Source organism: Theobroma cacao, unplaced genomic scaffold, assembly GCF_000208745.1.
Source record: "Theobroma cacao cultivar B97-61/B2 unplaced genomic scaffold, Criollo_cocoa_genome_V2, whole genome shotgun sequence".
NCBI classification, from domain to species: Eukaryota; Viridiplantae; Streptophyta; class Magnoliopsida; order Malvales; family Malvaceae; genus Theobroma; species Theobroma cacao.
The window spans coordinates 36,742-57,597 of record NW_017234760.1 but is presented as its reverse complement, the minus strand read 5'-3'; the positions used below and the strand labels follow the sequence as shown (position 1 = coordinate 57,597).

Here is a 20,856-nt window from a genome sequence, read left to right as displayed (position 1 = left end):
AAAAAGGAAAAACTAATAAAAGAAACTCCATGCATACATGCATGCATACAGACATACATACATACATACATATACATAAATATATATCTATATACATATACATATACATATATATATATATATTTATGTATGTATGTATGTATATATATATCATTGTTTCAGGTCCATGGTCTGTGTGCAACAAATTGGTTATGAAACCAAATGATCTCTTCCCTGATACCTATACCTTAAAAATTCGCAAACACCTGGTTTTTATTCTAATTTGAGTTCCTTGAACCTCTCCAAATTAAATGATATCCACCTTGAGATGCAATTAACATTCCACCAGTGAATCTAAAAAACTAAAACCAACTTAAAAATTTCTAGGAGATAGAGAACTTACTCTAACTGGTCGTGGAAATGGCTTTGCAGCTTGTTCCACCATGCTCAAGACAACTGAAAAACAGAGCATACTAGCCTTTTTATCTCCTCATTATATTTTTATCATATCACCAGAATTAAGGATATTAACTTTCCTAAACACTAAACATACCTTTTCCTCCAAAGCTGTGACCAATTAGAACATGGGGTGTTATTCTAAGCTGTGCAATCTATTCCAGCATAAAAACACAGAAAAACGTTATCGAGAAGAAGAATAAGAAACAGAAGTTTAAATGTATAATATTCTTCTCTAATATCCTGTTTTTTTCTTTTTGGAAGAGACAAGCAGTGGAAAACCAGTTTTAAAGAATGAATGACTTAAATGTTTAAGAAGTTAAGTAAGAAAGCTGGAAATGAATGGTTAAAATAGACATTTTATTAAGTGCAGCTAGTCTAGCAGATAGAGCTAATTGTGGTTTGGCAGGAAAAGAAAAACTCTACTGAGATCAAAGCAGCTCTTCAATCAATAATTAAGGGAATTGTAAATAGGAGGACTTCTATGATACACAACCATCACATTAGAGAAAAAGGTTTATTTCAACTGCACAACTGATAAATTCCTCATCTCTGCTATGTTTGTTTAAGTAATATTAATGGTCCAAATTTTTTACCAAGTTTCAATCAAACCCATTGCAAGAAAGCAATCATGTCAAAAGTACAATATCACTGGTCATGATTTTAATTGAAATCAATAAATTACCAGAAAAGGCAAAATAATGGAGTAAAGCCTGTTTTGAATGTCCTGAAATAACTTATCACAAAGCAAATTTCAAATAATTTTAGAATGACACAGGAGGCATTGAAGCATTCTCATCATTATATCTTGATCAAATGAAGCTGAATTAACATAGTAATTCTGCTTCACCATTTATCCGACTGGAGTTTGGTCAACTAACATCAAGATTCAAGAGTTACACTCAAGTAAAAACTAATAGTCAAGCTCAAGAACCACACACTAGTTTTAGCACATCCAAAGCAGTTGAAGCAACAGTGTGTGGACCTCTCTTCTTGATTGATGCAGAATCACCATGGCACCGCAAATATTTTAGAACAAACTGCATTAGGCAAAATATTAGAACACATGAGATTCTTAGAAGCATCATAAATTAAATAATTCTATCAATCCATCTAACTGCAAATGATCCTAAGCTAGATTAGCAGAAATGAGAAGCAAGCTCCAAGAAATGCAAAAAGAATATAAATATGAGGGATAGGACCGGGAAAAGAGGAAGAAAAAGAAAGAAAAGAAAAGTTACACCAGCTGCAGCACAATTTAATATATATATATAAAAGACAAAGCCTTTGGAAAAAAAGAAAATAATCCTATGTGAATAGTCTATCTTTCTGACATGTGTACATTCTAACTAAATGCAATATGTCTACCATAATCAATGAAAACTTTTAATTTTTGTATTGGAAGATTAAATTTACTACATTTGATTATTTGCGTTAGACATTTTACATGCTTAATACGATTTCATGGTAGATTAAGTTAAGAATTTCTAATTGTTAGCCTAAATGAACTTATAAATGACCATTTAATGTTAAAAATTCAACTTTAAAAGGGATATTCCAGCCCAAAAATATATTTGTTAGCATAACTCAAACAAAAAGAAAACTTTATAATACTGAAATTGGCATTGATTCCATTGCTTTCTTTTTTTTGTTTCACATAGCATTTAATGCCTATTATTACTATTAATTTTTTTTTACTTTTAACAATTACTTTGTCATTTAAATGTCTAATTTTCAATAGAATTATTTATTCTTCTAATTGTCCAGATCTTTAAGATATTGCTCTTTAGCATGCATGTTTCTAACTTAACTTTTTTGCACTCTATTTTATGTTGCTACTTTTATTCTAAATTTAAAAATTTATTGTAAATGAAATCATCACCTGCTCTTTAGCATGCATGTTTCTAACTTAACTTTTTTGCACTCTATTTTATGCTGCTACTTTTATTCTAAATTTAAAAATTTATTGTAAATGAAATCATCACCCGCACATCACACAGGCTTAAATCTAGTTAGATTGGAAATATCATCTTCACTCATCCAGGTCTAAGATTAGGGTCCTCTGCTCAAAATACGGTGTTTTGCTAAGAACAAAGTTATGATGGCAGTTTGTGGAACACTAGCATGCTAACTGTCCAGTTTTGGTTGTCTTTTGCTACAGGAACTTACATTCAACATTAAAATTTATTGTAGAAAGGTAATTAGGGCTCAGTATTTGGGTGGGAGAATTAGAATTTTTCTTCTTGGATGAAAATAGGCTAAGAAGCTATTGTGGAAAAATAAGGGGCAATTAAGAGTCCGACAGTTTTAGGGTCTAGGGATATGAAAATGAAAACAGTTTGCCTTGTCTGTTTAGTGGAGAAAAGGTGAAACCTAGGCAATCTCCCCTAGGATTTTATAAGAAATCAAACATAGAAAAGAAGGCATTTACACCGTTACAGGAGTTCTACATTATGGAAAAACCTCTCTTATTAAGTTTGCTACCTGACATTACTAAAAGACTAACTTCACCTGCACTGCAAGAAGATAAGAACAACACCAACCATGCGATTGGACCACACATAAGGACCCAATAGTACTGCTAGACCAACCTGAGACCCATGACACCACTATAAAACTTACATAAACAGTCTTGATCAAATTACAAACTTGGTAAACTGAAGCAGCCACATATAAAAGTTCAAAGCGTACAATTAAACCGAACTCAGACGAAACCTAATCGCTAAATATCCCATGTCAGCTATAAATCTCCATAGAAATCCACATCAAAGCTTGCACCTACAAACCAGCTTTTGCTCACCATTTATATGCTTTAACTGGATGCTGACAGTACTGTTTCTTACCATGTTTCTTATGCTTTCTTCAAAGGCATGAGATCAGTAAGGCGTTCTGGTCCATCCAAGGGTAGACTTACTGATTCCTTTCCTATAATATGCTTTGTGTTCTAATTAGGTGCATTTCAAGATTTTTATTTTTTTGACTTGGCTGTTGTAAATTGCAATAGTTCAATATATCTTGTAACAGTGCTCAAAAACTTACAAGAACCTGTTCTATCCTATTTTCCTAATCAACAAATTGCAATAGTGTTCAAGATTTTTATTTTTTTGGTTTTCTTTTTGACAATGTCATATTTTACAATCTCATCTTTGTCTTACTTCCAAATTACCTCTTTTATATAATTCATTATCACTTTTCACTTTATTGATTTTTCCTTAATTCAACATTTTTTACTGTCCTTTTCATTTTAATATAATAAATTACCATGTATGAGTGTTGATGTTTGCCTGCAATGGTTTCTAAGCACAAATTTTACACATTAGAAAAATTACTTAAGTGAACATAATGTTATAACTAAAAGAAATAATTAAATTATTTTATTGAAACATACTAACTGCTATACTACCATTGTATTCAACTAATGGCAATAGTTAATTGATAAACTTCTCACATTTAACTCCGAGTCTGTTATTTTTTCCCTTCGGGCCTAGGATGTTTAGGTTTTTAGATTTTTGTTATTTTCTTCAATAGTGTCACTCTCTATTTTTAATCTCATATTTTTCTTTAAAGTCCCTATAACTTTTTTATTTCTAGTTTTTACCTTGATCCCTCATCTTTTTATTTTTCTAATTGTCCTTTTCTTTTCTAACCAAGTATTTTGTTTCTAGTTTATTCATGTTTTATTCAATAAAAAATTCAAATATAACTTTCTTTTAAATAATCCACCAAGTATTTTGTTTCTATTTTATTCATGTTTCATTCAATAAAGATTCAAAGCACCTTTCTTTTTAACAACAAGTATCTCAATCAATTAACTGTATTATTTTCTTTATTTAATCTACTATCCATTTATCACATAAACAATACTACTAAATAAATAAATGAAAGAAAAAACACCACAACATGTGGGCATTATTGCTTGTTAACATCCTAATTTCCAAGACCCATGTTGCCACATAAACCACTTTAAGCAGATCATAGATATCTATCACACAGATGTCACAATGCCACCATAACTTTCAAGTAAATTCACAATGATTATCAATATTTGTTTGAAGGCATCAAAATGAAAGGCTAATTTGGTAAAACCACAAATACATTTCTTCCTTTTGAAATGAGAGACACAGAGGGATATACTAATGACATAAAACGACCGGATTGACCAAAAGATATCATTACAAAATGGCGGGAGGAAGAGAACAACAGCAAACAGAAAGTTACTCAAAGTTACCTGCCATGTTGGAAATTCTTGGGCCAGTCACCGAGCAAAAGTTCCTACAACATATAAAACAGATATATTTTACATGTTACTTTCATGCGCAAAAATGCAAACAATGAATTTGTTCTTAAAATATACCAAATAACAATGTCCAAGACAAATACAAACATCAGAGCATCAGTACACTAAAACAGAGTAGAAATCGGACTGTCAGACAATGCTCAGCAAAGTACATAATTGCATTTATGCATGGAACCAAGATGTTTGCTGAATTAGAAAACTAATTGTAACAACATGATAAAGTTGGGAACCACCTTTGGTGGGCACAGTTAAGCCAAGACACCTAGAGTATAGAATGGTTTGGAGCAGAATTTTAGGACAACTCAGCGACTAAATGAAAATGGAAAAGGGCAGGGTAAACTGCAATCCTCTGATTTGTTTCTAACAGCTGGATCCTGTGGATTTGTTTTCATCATCTGATCAAAGACAATTTCGTTTATTAATAACAATTATTCCCAATTGAAATATCTATTAGCTAAAGAGTACAATTTGTGCAGTTTAGACAAGGTTGCCCAAATAATTAAAATATTGTGTATAATTACACTTAATGCAAACCAGAATGTCAAGGAGTGAATCTCTGTAACATATACCACATATAAGGTAGCCAACATTTGCAAATTCAACAGTTCTTTTAAATTTTTCTTTTGAATGTAAAGACAATTCTCCAAATTCCATAATTCCATATCTTTTAGAAAGGGAAAAGATCATTACTTAGGAATAAAATAAGATAAATAAACACAAAGAGGAAGAGCATTCCAGTTCCCAAAAACAGGTGCAACTATATCCCATTTCAGGCTATGGAAGAAAAAGGGACATGCACTGAATGATGATACCAGCATACAAAGGTATTAACCAATTATCAATTTGGTGCTTCCCCCAGTTCTTTCTGCTACCAAGAATGCCATGCAAGAGAACAGCTGTTGGTGGCTCTGGTATTGACCTGTCCAATGCCACCATTGAACTCCACTTTACCTGTATACAAGTTTTCGTACATAAGTTCTCTGAAATTCAAGCAGAAGCGCCATTTAAATTTTAAAAATCAAGGAACAACAGAGTCATATGAATGTTGAGAAATGAGAAAAAAAAAAAAGAGAGGAATGTTGAGAGTCATTTTTATTATTATAAAAAATAAGAAAAGCTCCAGTTATCACCATAAGCAACAAATGAATATTAGAATAATTCAAAAAGCAAAGCCATAATCCTTTTGCCCTAAATTAGCAACGGAGGTGATGGTAGAACATCTCTCTGTTTACATAAACAACATCTCATATGTTGGGTCTGCTACAACAGATTATTACAGCATGCAATAAACATATAAAGGACTTGAGGCAAGCTGAAAAGCACAAAGAAATTATAATATCAAATCCACTTACAAACAAATGATTCTGGAGCAAAGAATCAACCATGTCTAACCAATGAACAAATTGCCTAACACCACATTTTCACAACTTAAACCAATGGCCTATATTTTATTTCATATTTTTAATTCCAAAGCGACATAGAATAAGAAAACTTACAAGTTTTCCTTGAACTAGTTCGTATGCCTGCAAACAAAATATTAAAGAGTAGTGAGTTAAGAATAAATACTGGAAATCAATGCTTTATTATTGCAAATTAGGATATAGCAACGCGTTTAATCTATACAAAGAATAACAATTTAACAGCGCTGGAACAAATAACATGTTGAATAAAATACTTGGTTTTCTGAATTATTCCCAAAAGTTTTGTTACCAAAACGGAAGACGGCTCAGACACATTTCGGCCAGGTCCGAGCCTCTCATTTACCAATGCCATATGTACGCTCCCTTCTCTACCGACTCTACTCGACCTACCAACAGCCATCCGGGAGATGCTAAATGTGTCATTCTACAACAAAAATCGACATTATTTCAACAAGAATCGGACAAATGCAGCTAAGAAATTGATCAAGGAGGTGAAAATAAAAGAGAATTGAATATAATAAGATTCGTAAAATTCACCCGGAAGAAGGGTCTGGCAATCCTGATTGTGGGTCTATAATGGATGGAAGAGAAGGAAACTTTAACTCGGCGTCTGCTGAATTAAACGCGGCCCTCTGGCCGTGAAACGACACGGCGAAATTCGAAATGTAGGACGTTGTTTCTCCAACATGAATGGAAAGAGAGAGGGTGAAGAATCCCAAGCCTGCAAATGCTTTGGAGTTGCAGAGGTTAAAAAATGGGAAAGACAGGAACGAGAATTATATATATAAAGAAAAAGAGGAGAGAGAGAGAGAGAGAAGGGAGGCGGAGACACCGAAGCTTTTGGTGTCTGAAGGGGCCTCCTCCCCTTGGCGGCGGCTGCTGTAATGAAAATAATCAAACTTGCAAAATCAAATGCTTTGAAAATTATTATAATTGAACTCAATTTGATCGGATCGATTTTTTTTATTTGGAATGGTTTCCCTCCCTTCTGTCTACTTATTGCCACGAAACAAATTATGCTCGAGCAAAGGCACAATTTAAGTTCCAGTCCGGTTGAATCTTTGGCCTTCTCCTCCATCAATCCTCATTCACAAAAGAAGCCATGGAATGCAACCAGTCATCTTCCCTTTCCTTCTGTCTTCACTCTTTCCCTCCGAATCCTTTCTTCTGCAGAAACAATCAATTCTCCAGAATAAAAGCCTCCGCAAGATCCCCACCAAAACCCCAAAGAAACCCAACCATATTTGCCCACAGAAGAAGCCCACCACCATTCTTTGAGAAAAACGCATTCCCGTCCTCTTTACCACTCCACACCAAGAACCCACATGCCATTTACAAAGACATTCAAAGATTCGCGAGACAAAACAAGCTCAAAGAAGCCCTTGCCATTTTAGACTACGTAGACCAGCAGGGCATCCCTGTAAGTCCCACCACTTTCTCTTCTCTTCTTGCCGCTTGCGTTCGTTCCAAATCCTTAGCCGATGGGAGGCAAATCCACTCTCATATTCGAACAAATGGGCTCGAAACCAACGAGTTTTTACGTGCCAAACTTGCCCATATGTACACTTCTTGTGGCTCCATCGACGATGCCTTAAGGGTATTCGATGAATGTACTAGCAAGAATGTTCATTCTTGGAATGCTTTGCTTAGAGGAACTGTTATATCAGGTAAGAAACGGTATTTGGATGTGCTTTCTACCTATTCAGAAATGAGATTGCTGGCAGTCAAATTGAATGTGTACACTTTCTCTGCTGTTCTTAAGAGCTTCGCTGGTGCATCAGCATTTAGACAAGGTTTAAAGACGCATGCCCTTTTGATTAAGAATGGTTTCATTGATAGTTCAATGCTTAGGACTGGTTTGATTGACTTTTATTTTAAATGTGGGAAGATTAAACTAGCATGCCGTGTGCTTGAGGAAATTCCTGAGAGAGATATAGTTTTGTGGGGGGCGATGATTGCGGGGTTCGCACATAATAGGATGCAAAAGGAAGCTTTGAGTTATGTTAGATGGATGATAAGTGCAGGGATATATCCAAATTCTGTTATACTAACTACCATTCTTCCAGTGATTGGGGAAGTTTGGGCACGGAAACTAGGCCGGGAGATCCATGCTTATGTAGTTAAGACGAAGAGTTATTCCAAGCAGTTGGTTATTCAGTCTGGTTTAGTTGATATGTACTGCAAGTGTGGTGATATGGATTCAGGCAGGCGAGTCTTTTATTGCTCAAGAGAAAGGAATGCGATTTCTTGGACTGCTTTGATGTCAGGATATGTATCAAATGGGAGGCTTAACCAGGCTTTGAGATCAGTTGTTTGGATGCAGCAGGAAGGGTTCAAGCCTGATGTCGTCACAGTTGCCACGATTCTTCCTGTTTGTGCAGAGTTGAGGGCTCTGAGTCATGGAAAAGAGATTCATGCTTATGCTGTAAAGAATTGTTTCTTCCCCAATGTGTCTATTGTCACTTCCCTGATGATTATGTACTCAAAATGTGGTGTTTTAGATTATTCTTTGAAATTATTTAATGGTATGGAGGCAAGGAATGTGATTTCATGGACAGCCATGATTGAGTCATATGTTAAGAGTGGTCATTTGCATGAAGCACTTAGTGTGTTTAGGTCAATGCAGTTCTCAAAACACAGGCCAGACTCAGTGGCAATGGCAAGGATGTTGAACGTTTGCAGTGAGCTTAGAGCTGTAAAGCTTGGGAAGGAGATTCACGGACAAGTCTTGAAAAAAGATTTTGAATCAATTCCTTTTGTTTCTGCAGGGATTGTCAAGATGTATGGTAGTTGCGGATTAATTAGCAGTGCAAAATTAGTGTTTGAGGCAGTCCCTGTTAAGGGTACTATGACGTGGACTGCCATTATCGAGGCTTATGGATGTAATGATCTTTGTGAAGATGCAATTAGTCTTTTTCATCAAATGGCATCTGACGATTTCATTCCAAACCATTTCACTTTCAAAGTGGTTTTATCAGTTTGCAGACAAGCTGGATTTGTTGATAGGGCTTGCCAATTATTCAGTCTAATGACTCGTAAATATGAACTCAAGGCATCTGAAGAACATTACTCTATAATCATTGAACTGCTTAATACTTTCGGTCGCTTTGAGGAGGCTGAAAGATTCGTGCAGATGAGTTCTCTATCATCATGAGAGAGACAGCAAAATCTTCTTTTCCCATGTTTCAATGCGTTAAGTAAGCTCCCGGAACCTCCCTGTGTTTTATTGGATTTTTATGTATTGTAATTGTAAATAATTTGTTGTAAGCTACTTGGCATATTATAGGTGATTATAAGACCAGAAAAACAAATAAATTGCTAACCATTATCACTTCAAGTGCATATAGAGAAAATGTGTATTCAAGGATCTTTGCTATACTTTAGAGATCACAAAGTAAAGAAAGAAGGTTATATTTCTGATCAATAGGCTATACGAGCAGTATTTTTTCACACTCATTCTTGATATAAACGAAAAGAAAAGGAAAAAGGTTTCCTCTTTTACGTGGAGCAGCCAGGTTTTTGGACTTGCATGTTATGTCACATTCGATTTTCATACTTTATTTTTTTTACATGAATAGAATTGTTATTGGGCTTTGAATACTCTTGCAAAAGCAAATATAATTGTGAATTTTGTAAGAGGTTTAAGGGAGAGACACTAAAGAAAGAGAAATTGTTGAATTTTGTAAAAGAAGAGAAAAGAAAAACAATAAAGAAATAAGTGGATATTACGACGTAGTAAGCCCACAAGGATGCTAATGTCATTGCCAGATCAGCATTTCGTCGCTCAAACTTAACAATGTGACCAAACTTAAAATAATTAAATAGTTTAGTAATTCAAATAATATAAATTGAAGGATGACTTTGATAATTTCTTGAATAGTATTTTTAGATTTGATTTCGACTTGATTGATTATTATATTAATATAAATATTTTTTATTTTTATTTATTTTTAATTTTAAAATGTAATATATTTATAAATAATAATACAACAATATTTTTGCATGCTAACACTTGGCATGACTTGTCCCACAAAATCCAAGAGACTTATATACTAGATAGGAGTCAAAAGGGGAATAATATTTATGTAAGGGGAGTGGCATTTAGATCCCTGCTCTACTCTCTTTCCAATGTAGCAGGACACATTCTAAACTCATTTTATAGTTTGATTAGAAAGACATGAGAATGTGCTCATGTCCTTGGACTTATTTTAAATATTTACGAATCATGAGAATTTTTAGTCTCCAATAAATTCCTATTTGAGAATTACATTATAATCAAATTGGATAGGCATGTTATTCATTATTAGCAATAAAGAACAATCTAAAAAAACTTGTAAGATGCTTCATTCACATGCTATGAATTCTGTCTTATGGCTGTGAAAAATGTTTATAACATGAACATCATTTTCTCTTTTCTGAGAAATAAAATAATTTTGTTTGAACACTTGGTGAGCATAATTGAAACAAAAAAAAAAACAAAAAGCAATGTCATTCAAGCCCAATCTAGCAACACTTACAAACTGATAAAGATTGATAAAAAAAAAATAGAAACAAAAGCCTACAAGTAAACAGACACTCATAAAACAAATGAAAAATAACAACCCCTTACAATAAAAAACAAGAAGCACTCTTTTCAACTGCAACCCCACTTTATAAGAAAGCTAACCAATCCACAAGTCAAGACAATCAAAGTGGATCGTATAGTTGGGTGTACAGGCTTTTCATTTAAGAGCTATATATTGGCAAGGCAGATGACACCAATGACAGATGTCATAACTCTTTTTAACACAAATGAGAGGATAATGGTGATACCAACTCCAAAAAGTCATCCCAATCTTCTTATTTATAAATGGATATCTTCCAAAAACACATTTTAGATGAGCAGAATTATCACAAATTGCACAATGATAAAATCAATGTTTGGAATCTCTTTTTTTTCTTTCACACATACATAGTAACATTCTTCTGGATCATCATTTTCATTATGAAAATTAAGTTCTAGAAAGTGTTTGTCACACTTGTGTCGAGCTATCTATGGTAGTGTTAAGCAGCAAAAATCCAAAACAAAAGTGCAATCTTTACATTTGTATGCACCATCAATGTAGGCACCACAAGCATTGCATTGCCCTTCATTCAAATTAAAGTTTAAAAAAAGAGTGTGTTTGTGTCGTTGACGTGGGAGGATACGAGAAATTCTAGCACACCTTGACAAAATTTATAGTCATTGCCACCATGGTAAGCAAAACCACTACAGTAGAGATAACATAACTTACATTTGAAAATGTTCTCTAAATGGAGGGTGCAGAGAGATTCATGAAACGAATGATGTTTTTCCTAGGTAATTCAACACAGGTATTATGGAGAAGGAACTCACATTGTGAACAATAGTAAAAGGAAGTTGAGATAGATAGTATGCACGCGTCACAACCTTTATCATCATCTTCCTTAATCTCATTGTCTAATGTTAAATCATGTTCATGGCTGAAATGTTTTATCCTTGTGGCTTCTCCATGTTGGTTCATTTCAATGACACAAGTGATGGAAGCTAAATTTTCACTAGACTCCTCGTCTTGATCATTTACCTGTCCAATTGTAAGATACTTGTCCATTACACAATCCACATGGGCAACAAAATTGCAATCTTACTTCAAATAAACATAATTGCCATCCTTCATTTGCATTTCATGGAGACAAATTCCACAATCATGTTTTTCAAGCTCCTGTTTTTGAAAGAAGTAGTTGTGAATAATTTCATGGTGATGTCATGTAGTTTTGATGATGCGTGGCAATGAAATGCATTTTTCATGGATCATAATGTGACATCCAGAACGTATATAGGAAACATAATTTCCCTTAATGCCACATGCATTACAAAGGAATGTGTGCTCCCCTAATAATTAAGTGAATGAGTGCTCATTACATTCAATAGTGGACCTTGGCATTGACAAAACACATTCAGTGTCAATGTCAAACTTGCAAAGAAGACAACGATAAAACAAACTCCAATGTTTCATTTGGCATGTCTTACATTCAAGATTACCATTTTCAAGATAAAGAAGGTGTTTACGATGTCAAAAGTGAAAAAGTTGAGCAAGTAATTGAACACATATTTTATGAAGGTAAAATCTTCAATTAATACAAACATATAGGGAGTCTACCAGGGGTTTCTGACACCAATGACAATGGGCTCTTTTGAGTTTATCATTGGGATTTTCAACGAAGGTCAATGGATGTTCATGGGTAACGTATTTGAGCTCACGAAATTTTTCGTCCATGTTATGCAATAGGAAAGCACGTTTAATGTCAAAGGAAGCCATGCAAGAAGGGCAATAATAAACAAACATCTTACGTTTTTCCTTGCACAAATCGCAAATATAGGGTGGCTCCATCCATGGTGGATTTGGCTAAAGAGTAAGAGTAGCGTGCTTACAATGGAAAGGGGAATGAATTTCCGAAAGAGCCTCGGCACATTTTTTATGGAGGTGAACAAATAATCAATGCCTTTATTTGTGGTATTTAACATTCTTTTTTTAATAACTATATTTAATGTAAACAAATTAAGTTTCCAATCTAAATATAGTTGCATAAATATTTATATTTATATTATTAAAAATTTTAATAAATAATGGTCTTCATTCAATATTTTCATGATTGTAGGCATAAATTGGGCTTTTTGGAATTTAAACTATTGGGTAAAATTGTGAATAATCCATACATTTATTAGCCAATTAATTAATTAGTTAATTAATTATATCATAGATTTTTTTTTGAAATGTAGGTAATATTATTGCTAGCTACCAGAGCCAATTGACTTCGGACAATATATCATAGATTAGCCAATTAATAATAATCGACATCCAATTCAAAATTTAAAAAAATTGTTTTTCTTTTCAATTTACTAAGGTTTACTTAATATGAAAATATTATCTATTTCTATGAAAGTATTACTAATATTTATGATTTTAAATTGTCGGTTTACATAGTCAATTTACTTTAATTACTAATATTTATTGAATTAACAATGACTAAAGATTTGGTCTTTTATTATATTTTTTACTATAAATTTACAAACATAAATAATTATTAGATAGAATTATCTGATAGCTAAAATTTCAAAATTTTCCTATATTTAATACAAATAATTTACATGAATAAATAAATAATTTAAACACCTTGTATATTATTAAAAAGACTCAAAATTTACAAAATTATATATGAAATAATATGATTCTGCCAAAATATTTTTGGAATGATGGATTACAATTTCTATAAGGGCGGACCACCTTGAACTTGACCAAAGAAACAAGTAAAGAATTTCACTTTACTTTACTTTATTTTCTTTTCAAAAAAAGAGAAGAATTTTACTTTATTTCTTTTTTTTATGTTTTCTCTAGAGCATTTATATCTAAAACAAGTAAAGGATTAGAAAAAAGTAAATAAAGATTTTTATTAACTTTTCCAATTTGTTGTTGCTTGTACATCCAAAAGAAAGGAAATTGAATATTTTTTTATATATATTGAATTTGAATACTTTATTATATAAGTGAGAGTTTAAGGATTATTGGTAAAAAAATTTAAACTTTATAAGTGAGAGTTTAGAACATTGTCACATGTTTATTAAGGTATAAGTATAAGAATTAATAATTCATATGGTAACTTTCTTTCCGACAAGGGCGTAAATAACTTTACTAAATTTTCTATTATATATATTTTATATATATGTATTATATCTCGAGAACAGAGGATTTTGAAAACTTTATCTCATAAGGGTCTTAACTTATAGCGTCTCTAAAACTTAAGAGAGAAGTAGAAGGAAAATTATCTTATATATTGTTGGTAGAGTTTAAAACTTCACAAATGAGTTTAGAGGGTGAACACATATTCATTAAGGTATAATTATGAGAATTAAAAAAATAATGATAATAATTTATAGAATAATAATATTATTTTGGTGTTTATATTTTATTCTAAGGAGAGATGAAGATAATTTTCTTCCAAGGGAAAGAAGCTTACAGAAAAAATAACAATAATTACTCCTAGACTTGTCATATATAAATGAGTAAATTATTTTTTTAATTACTTAATTTTTCAAGATTTTATATTTTGGTCACTCAAAATTTGAACTAATATTTTAAATTAAATAAACATATATGTATTAACACATATACTTTTTCTTTTATAAGTAGAATTTAATGTAAACAAATTAAATTTCCAATCTAAATAGTTGCATAAATATTTATATTTATATTTTTTGAAAAATTGTCAATAATTAATAGTCTATATTCAATATTTTCGTGATTGTAGGATGAATAAGGTTTTTTCGGAATTTAAACTATTGGGTAAAATTGTAAATAACTCATACATTTATTAGTGAGATAATTAATTAATTAATTGATTTTATCTTAGATTACCCAATTAATAATAAGCGACATCCAATTCAAAATTTATAAAATTTGCTTTTTTGTTCAAGTTACGAAGGTTTACTTAATATGAAATTATCTATATACTATGAAAATATTATTAATATTTAAGATTCTTAAATTGTAGGTTTACTTAGTCAATTTACACTTTAATTATTAATATTTATTGAATTAACAATGACTAAAGATTTGGCCTTTTATTATATTTTGACTATAAATTTACAAACATAAATAATTATTAGATAGAATTATCTGGTAGCTAAAATTTCAAAATTTTCCTATATATACATATATTTCATATTTAATACAAATAATTTACATGAACAAATAATTAATTTAAACACCTTTTATATTATTAAAAACTCTCAAAACTTACAAAATCATATATGAAATAATATTATTCTACCAAAAATAGTTTTCCAGCTAGATTGCAATTTCTAAATACCTTGAACTTGGCAAAAGGAACAAGTAAAGAATTTTATTTTATTTGGCTTAAAAAAAAATTTTACTTCATTCTTTTTTTTTTTTTATCTTCTCTCTAAAGCATGTACATCCAAAACAAGCAAAGGATTAGGGAAAAGTAAATAAGGATTATTATTTGAATGATAAGTTTTCGAAATTTCTATTTCTTGTACATCCAAAAGAAAGGAATTTGAATACTTTACTATTTAAGGGTCCTAACTTCTATTGTGTCCGAGACCTAAAAGAGAAGTAGAAGAAAGGAAAAATATCTTATATTATAACGTGTGAGTTCGAAACTCAACCGTTCGTGATTGTAGGCATAAATAAGGATTTTCAGAATTTAAACAATTTAATAAGACTGTAAATAACCATACATTCCTTTGCTAGTTAATTAATAAATTAATTCATTTTATGATAGATTAATCAATTAATAATAATCAATATCCAATTTGAAATTTAAAATATGTTTTTTTCTTCAATTTATTTAGTCAACTTACTAAGGTATATTATTAAAGAAAATCAAAATTTACAAACCACCTTGAACTTGACAAAGAGGAATAAGTAAAGAATTTTAATTTACTTTATTTGCTTTTTTCAAAAAAATAATTTTACTTTATTCTTTTGTTTTAATCTTTTATCTGAAGCAAGTACCTCCGAAACAAGCAAAGGATTAGAAAAAAGTAATTATTTGAATAATCCATACATTTATTAGCCAATTAATTAATTAATTTTATCATAATTTTTTTTTGAAATGTAGGAAATATTGTTGCTTTCTACCAAAGCCAATTGGCTTTGGACAATTTATCATAGATTAACCAATTAATAATAATCGACATCCAATTCAAAATTTAAAAAAATTGTTTTTCTTTTCAATTTACTAAAGTTTACTTAATATGAAAATATTATCTATATTCTATGAAAATATTAATAATATTTATGATTTTTAAATTGTCAGTTTACTTAGTCAATTTACTTTAATTACTAATATTTATTGAATTAACAGAGACTAAAGATTTGGTCTTTTATTATATTTTTTACTATAAATTTACAAATATAAATAATTATTAGATAGAATTATCTGATAGCTAAAATTTCAAAATTTTCCTATATTTAATACAAATAATTTACAAGAATAAATAAATAATTTAAACATCTTGTATATTATTAAAAAGACTCAAAATTTACAAAATTATATATGAAATAATATGATTCTGCCAAAATATTTTTGGAATGATAGATTACAATTTCTATAAGGGCGAACCACCTTGAACTTGACAAAAGAAACAGGTAAAGAATTTCACTTTACTTTACTTTATTTTCTTCTCAAAAAAAGAAAAGAATTCTACTTTATTTTTTTTTATCTTTTCTCTAAAGAATTTAGATCTAAAACAAGCAACGCCACCTCTAAATCCAAGGCAAGTAAATCCTTATCCTGAGATTATTTGAACAAATGTTGACTTGAGTTGACCACCCAGGTTGTTATAATTAGTCGACTGAAGGGAAGCAAAATCCTTGTCCTGAATGCCCCTTCCTCTTTTACCCTAACTTTTTCTATTCAATTTAGTATTCACCGGTAAGCTCTGAAGACTCAAGAGCAGCTTCGGCAAATATCTCCCCCAGTGCCTTATCCTGATCCATCGTGGTAAGATACCAATTCAGGCTTCCTTTCAAATTCTAATGCTTCATGCTCATGTTTCTCTCTCTCTTCCTTTCCTTTAGTTTTGCATTTGTTGTTGTTGTTTGTTTTATAATTAAAAAATAGTGAATTTCGTATTTACAAAAGAAAATGAAGGGTTTTTACACATGCCGTTGGAAATATAGATTTCATGTTCTATTACTTAAAAAGGCATTTGTTTGATTAGTAAAATGTTTTCTTGAGCAGCCTCAGGAAACTTGGGAGTCTTGGTACTCTCATAGACCAAGAACAACATTTCTGTAAAATAAGAGTGCAGAAATAGTTAAGGCATTTTTTTGTCATGGGAATATATAGTAATTAGAGTTTGAGTTACTTAGAGTATTATGAGATGTATAAAGAGAAATATAAAAAGAGAAAATTATGGGAAATGACCTTTGTTGATAAAAATATTTTAAAAGTAACTATCAAAATAAATTTAACTATTTTTAGTCATATTTAGTCATGACTTGACGGAAATACCCTTTAAACTATTTCAAATAAATTAAACTATTCATTATAATTTCTCTCCATTTCTCTCCATTTGTGCTTCGGATTTCTCTCTCACCATCCCAGTTTCTCAAATTTTATTAATTTCTCTGTTCGACAATCGTCTGCTATGCTTCCGATTTCTCTCTCTCACGTTTTCATATTTCTCTTTCTTACGCTTTCAAGACACCAAGCAATAGTTTTGACATGCTTGGATGGGTGGCTGTTTGAAAAATTCGATTTTTAGGTATTTTTGATAAAACTAAAACGGTAGAAATAATCACAAATATATGAAATAGCTTTTAATTGAATCAATTCAGAATCTAGATATCAATAAACTCAAAATTCTGAAATTTATAAATCTAGGTTTTCAAAGATTTTTTTTTATTTTTAGTCAAAGTGGATGTTTTAGATAAAAAAACATTTGTATTTTGATTTATGAAAACATGTTAAAAACACTTTAATCTGTGTCAAATTGTAAAAAAAAAAACAAAAAAAAAGAAAAAAGTTGAGAGAATTTGAAGTTTCACAGGTTTTTGTACATGGCTTGTCACAGGCTTTTGTATATGACGTGTCACACGCTAACTATGGCTTGTCACAAGCTTTTGTACATGGCATGTAACAGGCGAACCATGGCTTGTCATAGGCTTTTGTACATGGCGTGTCACATGCTAACCATGGCTTGTCACAAGCTTTTGTACATGACGTGTCACAAGTTAACCATGGCTTGTCATAGATTTTCGTACATGGTATATCACATATTTTTGTACATGACGTGTAACACGCTAACCATGGCTTGTCACAGGTTTTAGTGCATGGCGTGTCTCACGCTAACCATGGCTTGTCACAGGTTTTTGTACATGGCGTGTCACATGTTTTTGTACATAGTGTGCCACACACTAACCATGGCTTGTCACAGGTTTTTGTACATGGCGTGTTACAGATTTTTGTACATGGCGTGTAACACGTTAACCATGGCTTGTTACAGATTTTTGTACATGACGTGTAACATCATAACGTGAAACTTTATTAAAGGTAATTTTATCCAACTTGACTAAAAATGGTTAAAACTATAAAGAGAGTCATTTTTAAAAATATCTTACCTTACTTTTTAAAATGCCCCATATAAAAAATACTATGGTTTTAGGGTAGCAGTTTGGAACTCTAATTAATAAATATTCCCATGACAAATAGAGTTGAAATTAGAAATCTAATTCCTTTCCCCAACTTTAACTCTATTTTATTTATCAGATCCAGTTTGGAACCAGTTTTCTCCGTCGCCACCCTTCCAAAAAAAAGGATATTTTCTTTTCTTTTTCCATGGGTTATTCGATGGACAATTGAGGTTCCTGAGTTTGTATCAACCATCGAAAAAAATGTTTTAAATATGTTGTTAAGCTTATGTTGCTCTAAATATAAAACCAATGGGTAATAAGTAAAAAAATTCTTATTACCACGATAATACAGCGCAAAGCCATTCAAGAGTTGAGTTACCTCATCCAAGCCGGTAAGTCCGACTTGATTTGAACCAGGCTTGGATTTAGGTCTTTCGGCCAAGGCTCTATTTGCCCCGACCTGAAAGTATTATTTTTTTTAATTATTTAATTTTAATTTAAAATATGAACATAAAAGATTTTAATAATAAAGTATCATATAATGGACGAACTTGACTTTTAAAACTATCCACCCTATGGATGAAGCTCGGCTCGTGGGCAACTTTGATACGATGGTAAATATGATGACTGTTATAGAATAAATTCATAGATGTGCTGTTATAATACTTTTGAGGCATGTAACAATTAATTAATGTTAGTTTTGTGATCAGGGAAAGCTTGCAAAGATGGGAAATACCAACCAGGAAAATCCACAAACTGAAGTTGATGTTGTGGAAACTCAAATGGAAGAGCAAAATGAACATTCTCACAAAGATTGGGTGATTGACACAAAACAATTCATCATCAATAACGCGGGGCGTCCTTTATCTCGTCGCTGTTGTATCTACCGAGCGCATGTCCTTCGTGATGTAGATAAAGCAGCCTTCACGCCTAAAATTGTTTCAATTGGTCCTCTGCATCATTTCCAAGAACATTTAAGGGGTATGGAAGAGACGAAAGTCAAATTTCTGGAGCAATTCCTTCAACGTGCTGCCAAGACTGCTAGGTTACATGAGCACCATGAACTTACTCGCTTGGAAGATCGATTGGCATTTGTTAATCCAGAAGAAGTTGATACTGAAAGAGCCAATGACTTTCCCTGCTTAGGTAACTTTCTCAACATTTTAAAATCTTTGGAAAATGACATCCGTAGTAGTTATGCGGAGAACTTGAACCACATCGTCAGTGAAGACTTTTTGAGGCTTATTCTTGTGGATGCCGCCTTCATCATTGAGCTCTTTTTGAGGTCTAATTTTGGAGGTATCGTAGAAACCTGGCTACCAACGGATTATTTCTTCATCATCATAAGGAATGATCTGTGGCTACTGGAAAATCAACTTCCATTCTTTGTTCTTCGAGAACTATACGACTTGGCCTTTGGCTCTTGTTCTGATATTTACCCTCCCTTCCTTCAACTTACTTGCAAATTTTTCGGGCTTTACAATGAGCAGAAAAAGTCCATCACAGGAGAAGTAAATCATTTCACAGACTTGTTGAGAGCTTTCTTTTTACCGTCATTTAAAGATGTAGAGAATAGTCGCAGTGGTGGAAAACTCGAGGAGAAAGAGCAAAATTGCGATGAAGATGAATTTGACTTTTCTTATGAAGTGTTACGTGAACATTTGCCTAGCGCAACTCAACTACATGCAGCAGGAGTGAAGTTCCGTGCAAGCGAAAGCAAATGCCTGCTTGACATAAAATTTGCGGATGGAATACTTGAAATACCGTCTCTGCATATATGGGAAGAAACAGCATATCTTTTCCGCATCCTCATTGCCCTGGAGCAATATCACTATCCACATGAACAATTCATAAGTGACTATTTCACAATTATGGATTACCTTCTGGACACTAGCAAAGATATAGATTTACTTGTGGAAAAGAAAATTATTAAGCACTGGATTGGAAGCAGTGGTAAAGTGGCCAATTTGTTTAACAGTCTTTGCACAAATATTCTTAAAGGAAGGATTAACCGAAGGTTCTTTCGTCATATAGTGGAGCTGAACAAATACCACAACCAACCTTGGCATAGCTGGAAAGCAACCCTATACCGTCAGTATTTCAGCACACCTTGGAGAAGTGCTTCTACAGTTGCTGCAACTATATTGCTTGTACTCACTTTAGCTCAAACCATATTGACTGGTTTCACCTTGTAGCCTTGAAGCTTGATGTGTTAAGTATGTAATAAGTTGTAATTCTGGCATGTATTAAAGCTTGCTAATTTCTTGCATCTGATCTTGCATTTTTAGGTGTAACTTATGTTTATGTATGCTCTAGACCCCGGCAAAGAAGTTCAATTACATGGTCATTGTTTTCTAATGCTTCTTTTATTGTTGTTTTGTAGAACCCCAGTTCTATATGCAAGGGTAAAATGGGAAATATACTTGGTGAGCTAGAGAGAGAAACTTATCCCAAACTCAAATGCTACAACAATTTGCACTCAGCGTTGCACGAATTTTAATATGTGCTTTTAAAAATATTTGTAGTAACACTTTTTGTGTACTTC

General features: G+C 32.0%; 3 protein-coding genes across 8 annotated transcripts; 2 read left to right on the top strand and 1 right to left on the bottom strand.

The window, feature by feature from the left end:
• Positions 1–350: 350 nt before the first annotated feature.
• LOC18601391 lies at positions 351–7,091 on the bottom strand. 6 transcript variants are annotated; one of them, XR_001929991.1, is made up of 8 exons: positions 6,691–7,091; positions 6,443–6,577; positions 6,229–6,255; positions 5,565–5,683; positions 4,664–4,707; positions 1,377–1,475; positions 533–590; positions 351–435 (listed from the first exon to the last, which is right to left on the bottom strand). XR_001929991.1 is itself a non-coding variant. In XM_018129785.1 (8 exons), the coding sequence occupies exons 2-6, from the start codon at positions 6,551–6,553 to the stop codon at positions 1,444–1,446; spliced, it is 333 nt and encodes a 110-aa protein (XP_017985274.1). In that variant the 5' UTR covers positions 6,554–6,577; positions 6,691–7,091; the 3' UTR covers positions 386–435; positions 533–546; positions 1,421–1,443. The 6 variants fall into 6 exon arrangements, 2 of the variants coding, with proteins under 2 accessions (XP_017985274.1, XP_017985273.1); XR_001929993.1 differs by having other exon boundaries at positions 1,421–1,475; XR_001929994.1 differs by having other exon boundaries at positions 356–452; positions 1,421–1,475.
• A 97-nt stretch (positions 7,092–7,188) lies between these two features.
• LOC18601392 (pentatricopeptide repeat-containing protein At1g71460, chloroplastic) lies at positions 7,189–9,443 on the top strand. Its single transcript, XM_007032323.2, has one exon. The coding sequence runs from the start codon at positions 7,256–7,258 to the stop codon at positions 9,305–9,307; it is 2,052 nt and encodes a 683-aa protein (XP_007032385.2). The 5' UTR covers positions 7,189–7,255; the 3' UTR covers positions 9,308–9,443.
• A 9,420-nt stretch (positions 9,444–18,863) lies between these two features.
• Positions 18,864–20,580, top strand: LOC18601395 (UPF0481 protein At3g47200). Its single transcript, XM_018129783.1, has 2 exons — positions 18,864–18,925; positions 19,022–20,580. The coding sequence occupies exons 1-2, from the start codon at positions 18,887–18,889 to the stop codon at positions 20,504–20,506; spliced, it is 1,524 nt and encodes a 507-aa protein (XP_017985272.1). The 5' UTR covers positions 18,864–18,886; the 3' UTR covers positions 20,507–20,580.
• Positions 20,581–20,856: the final 276 nt, after the last annotated feature.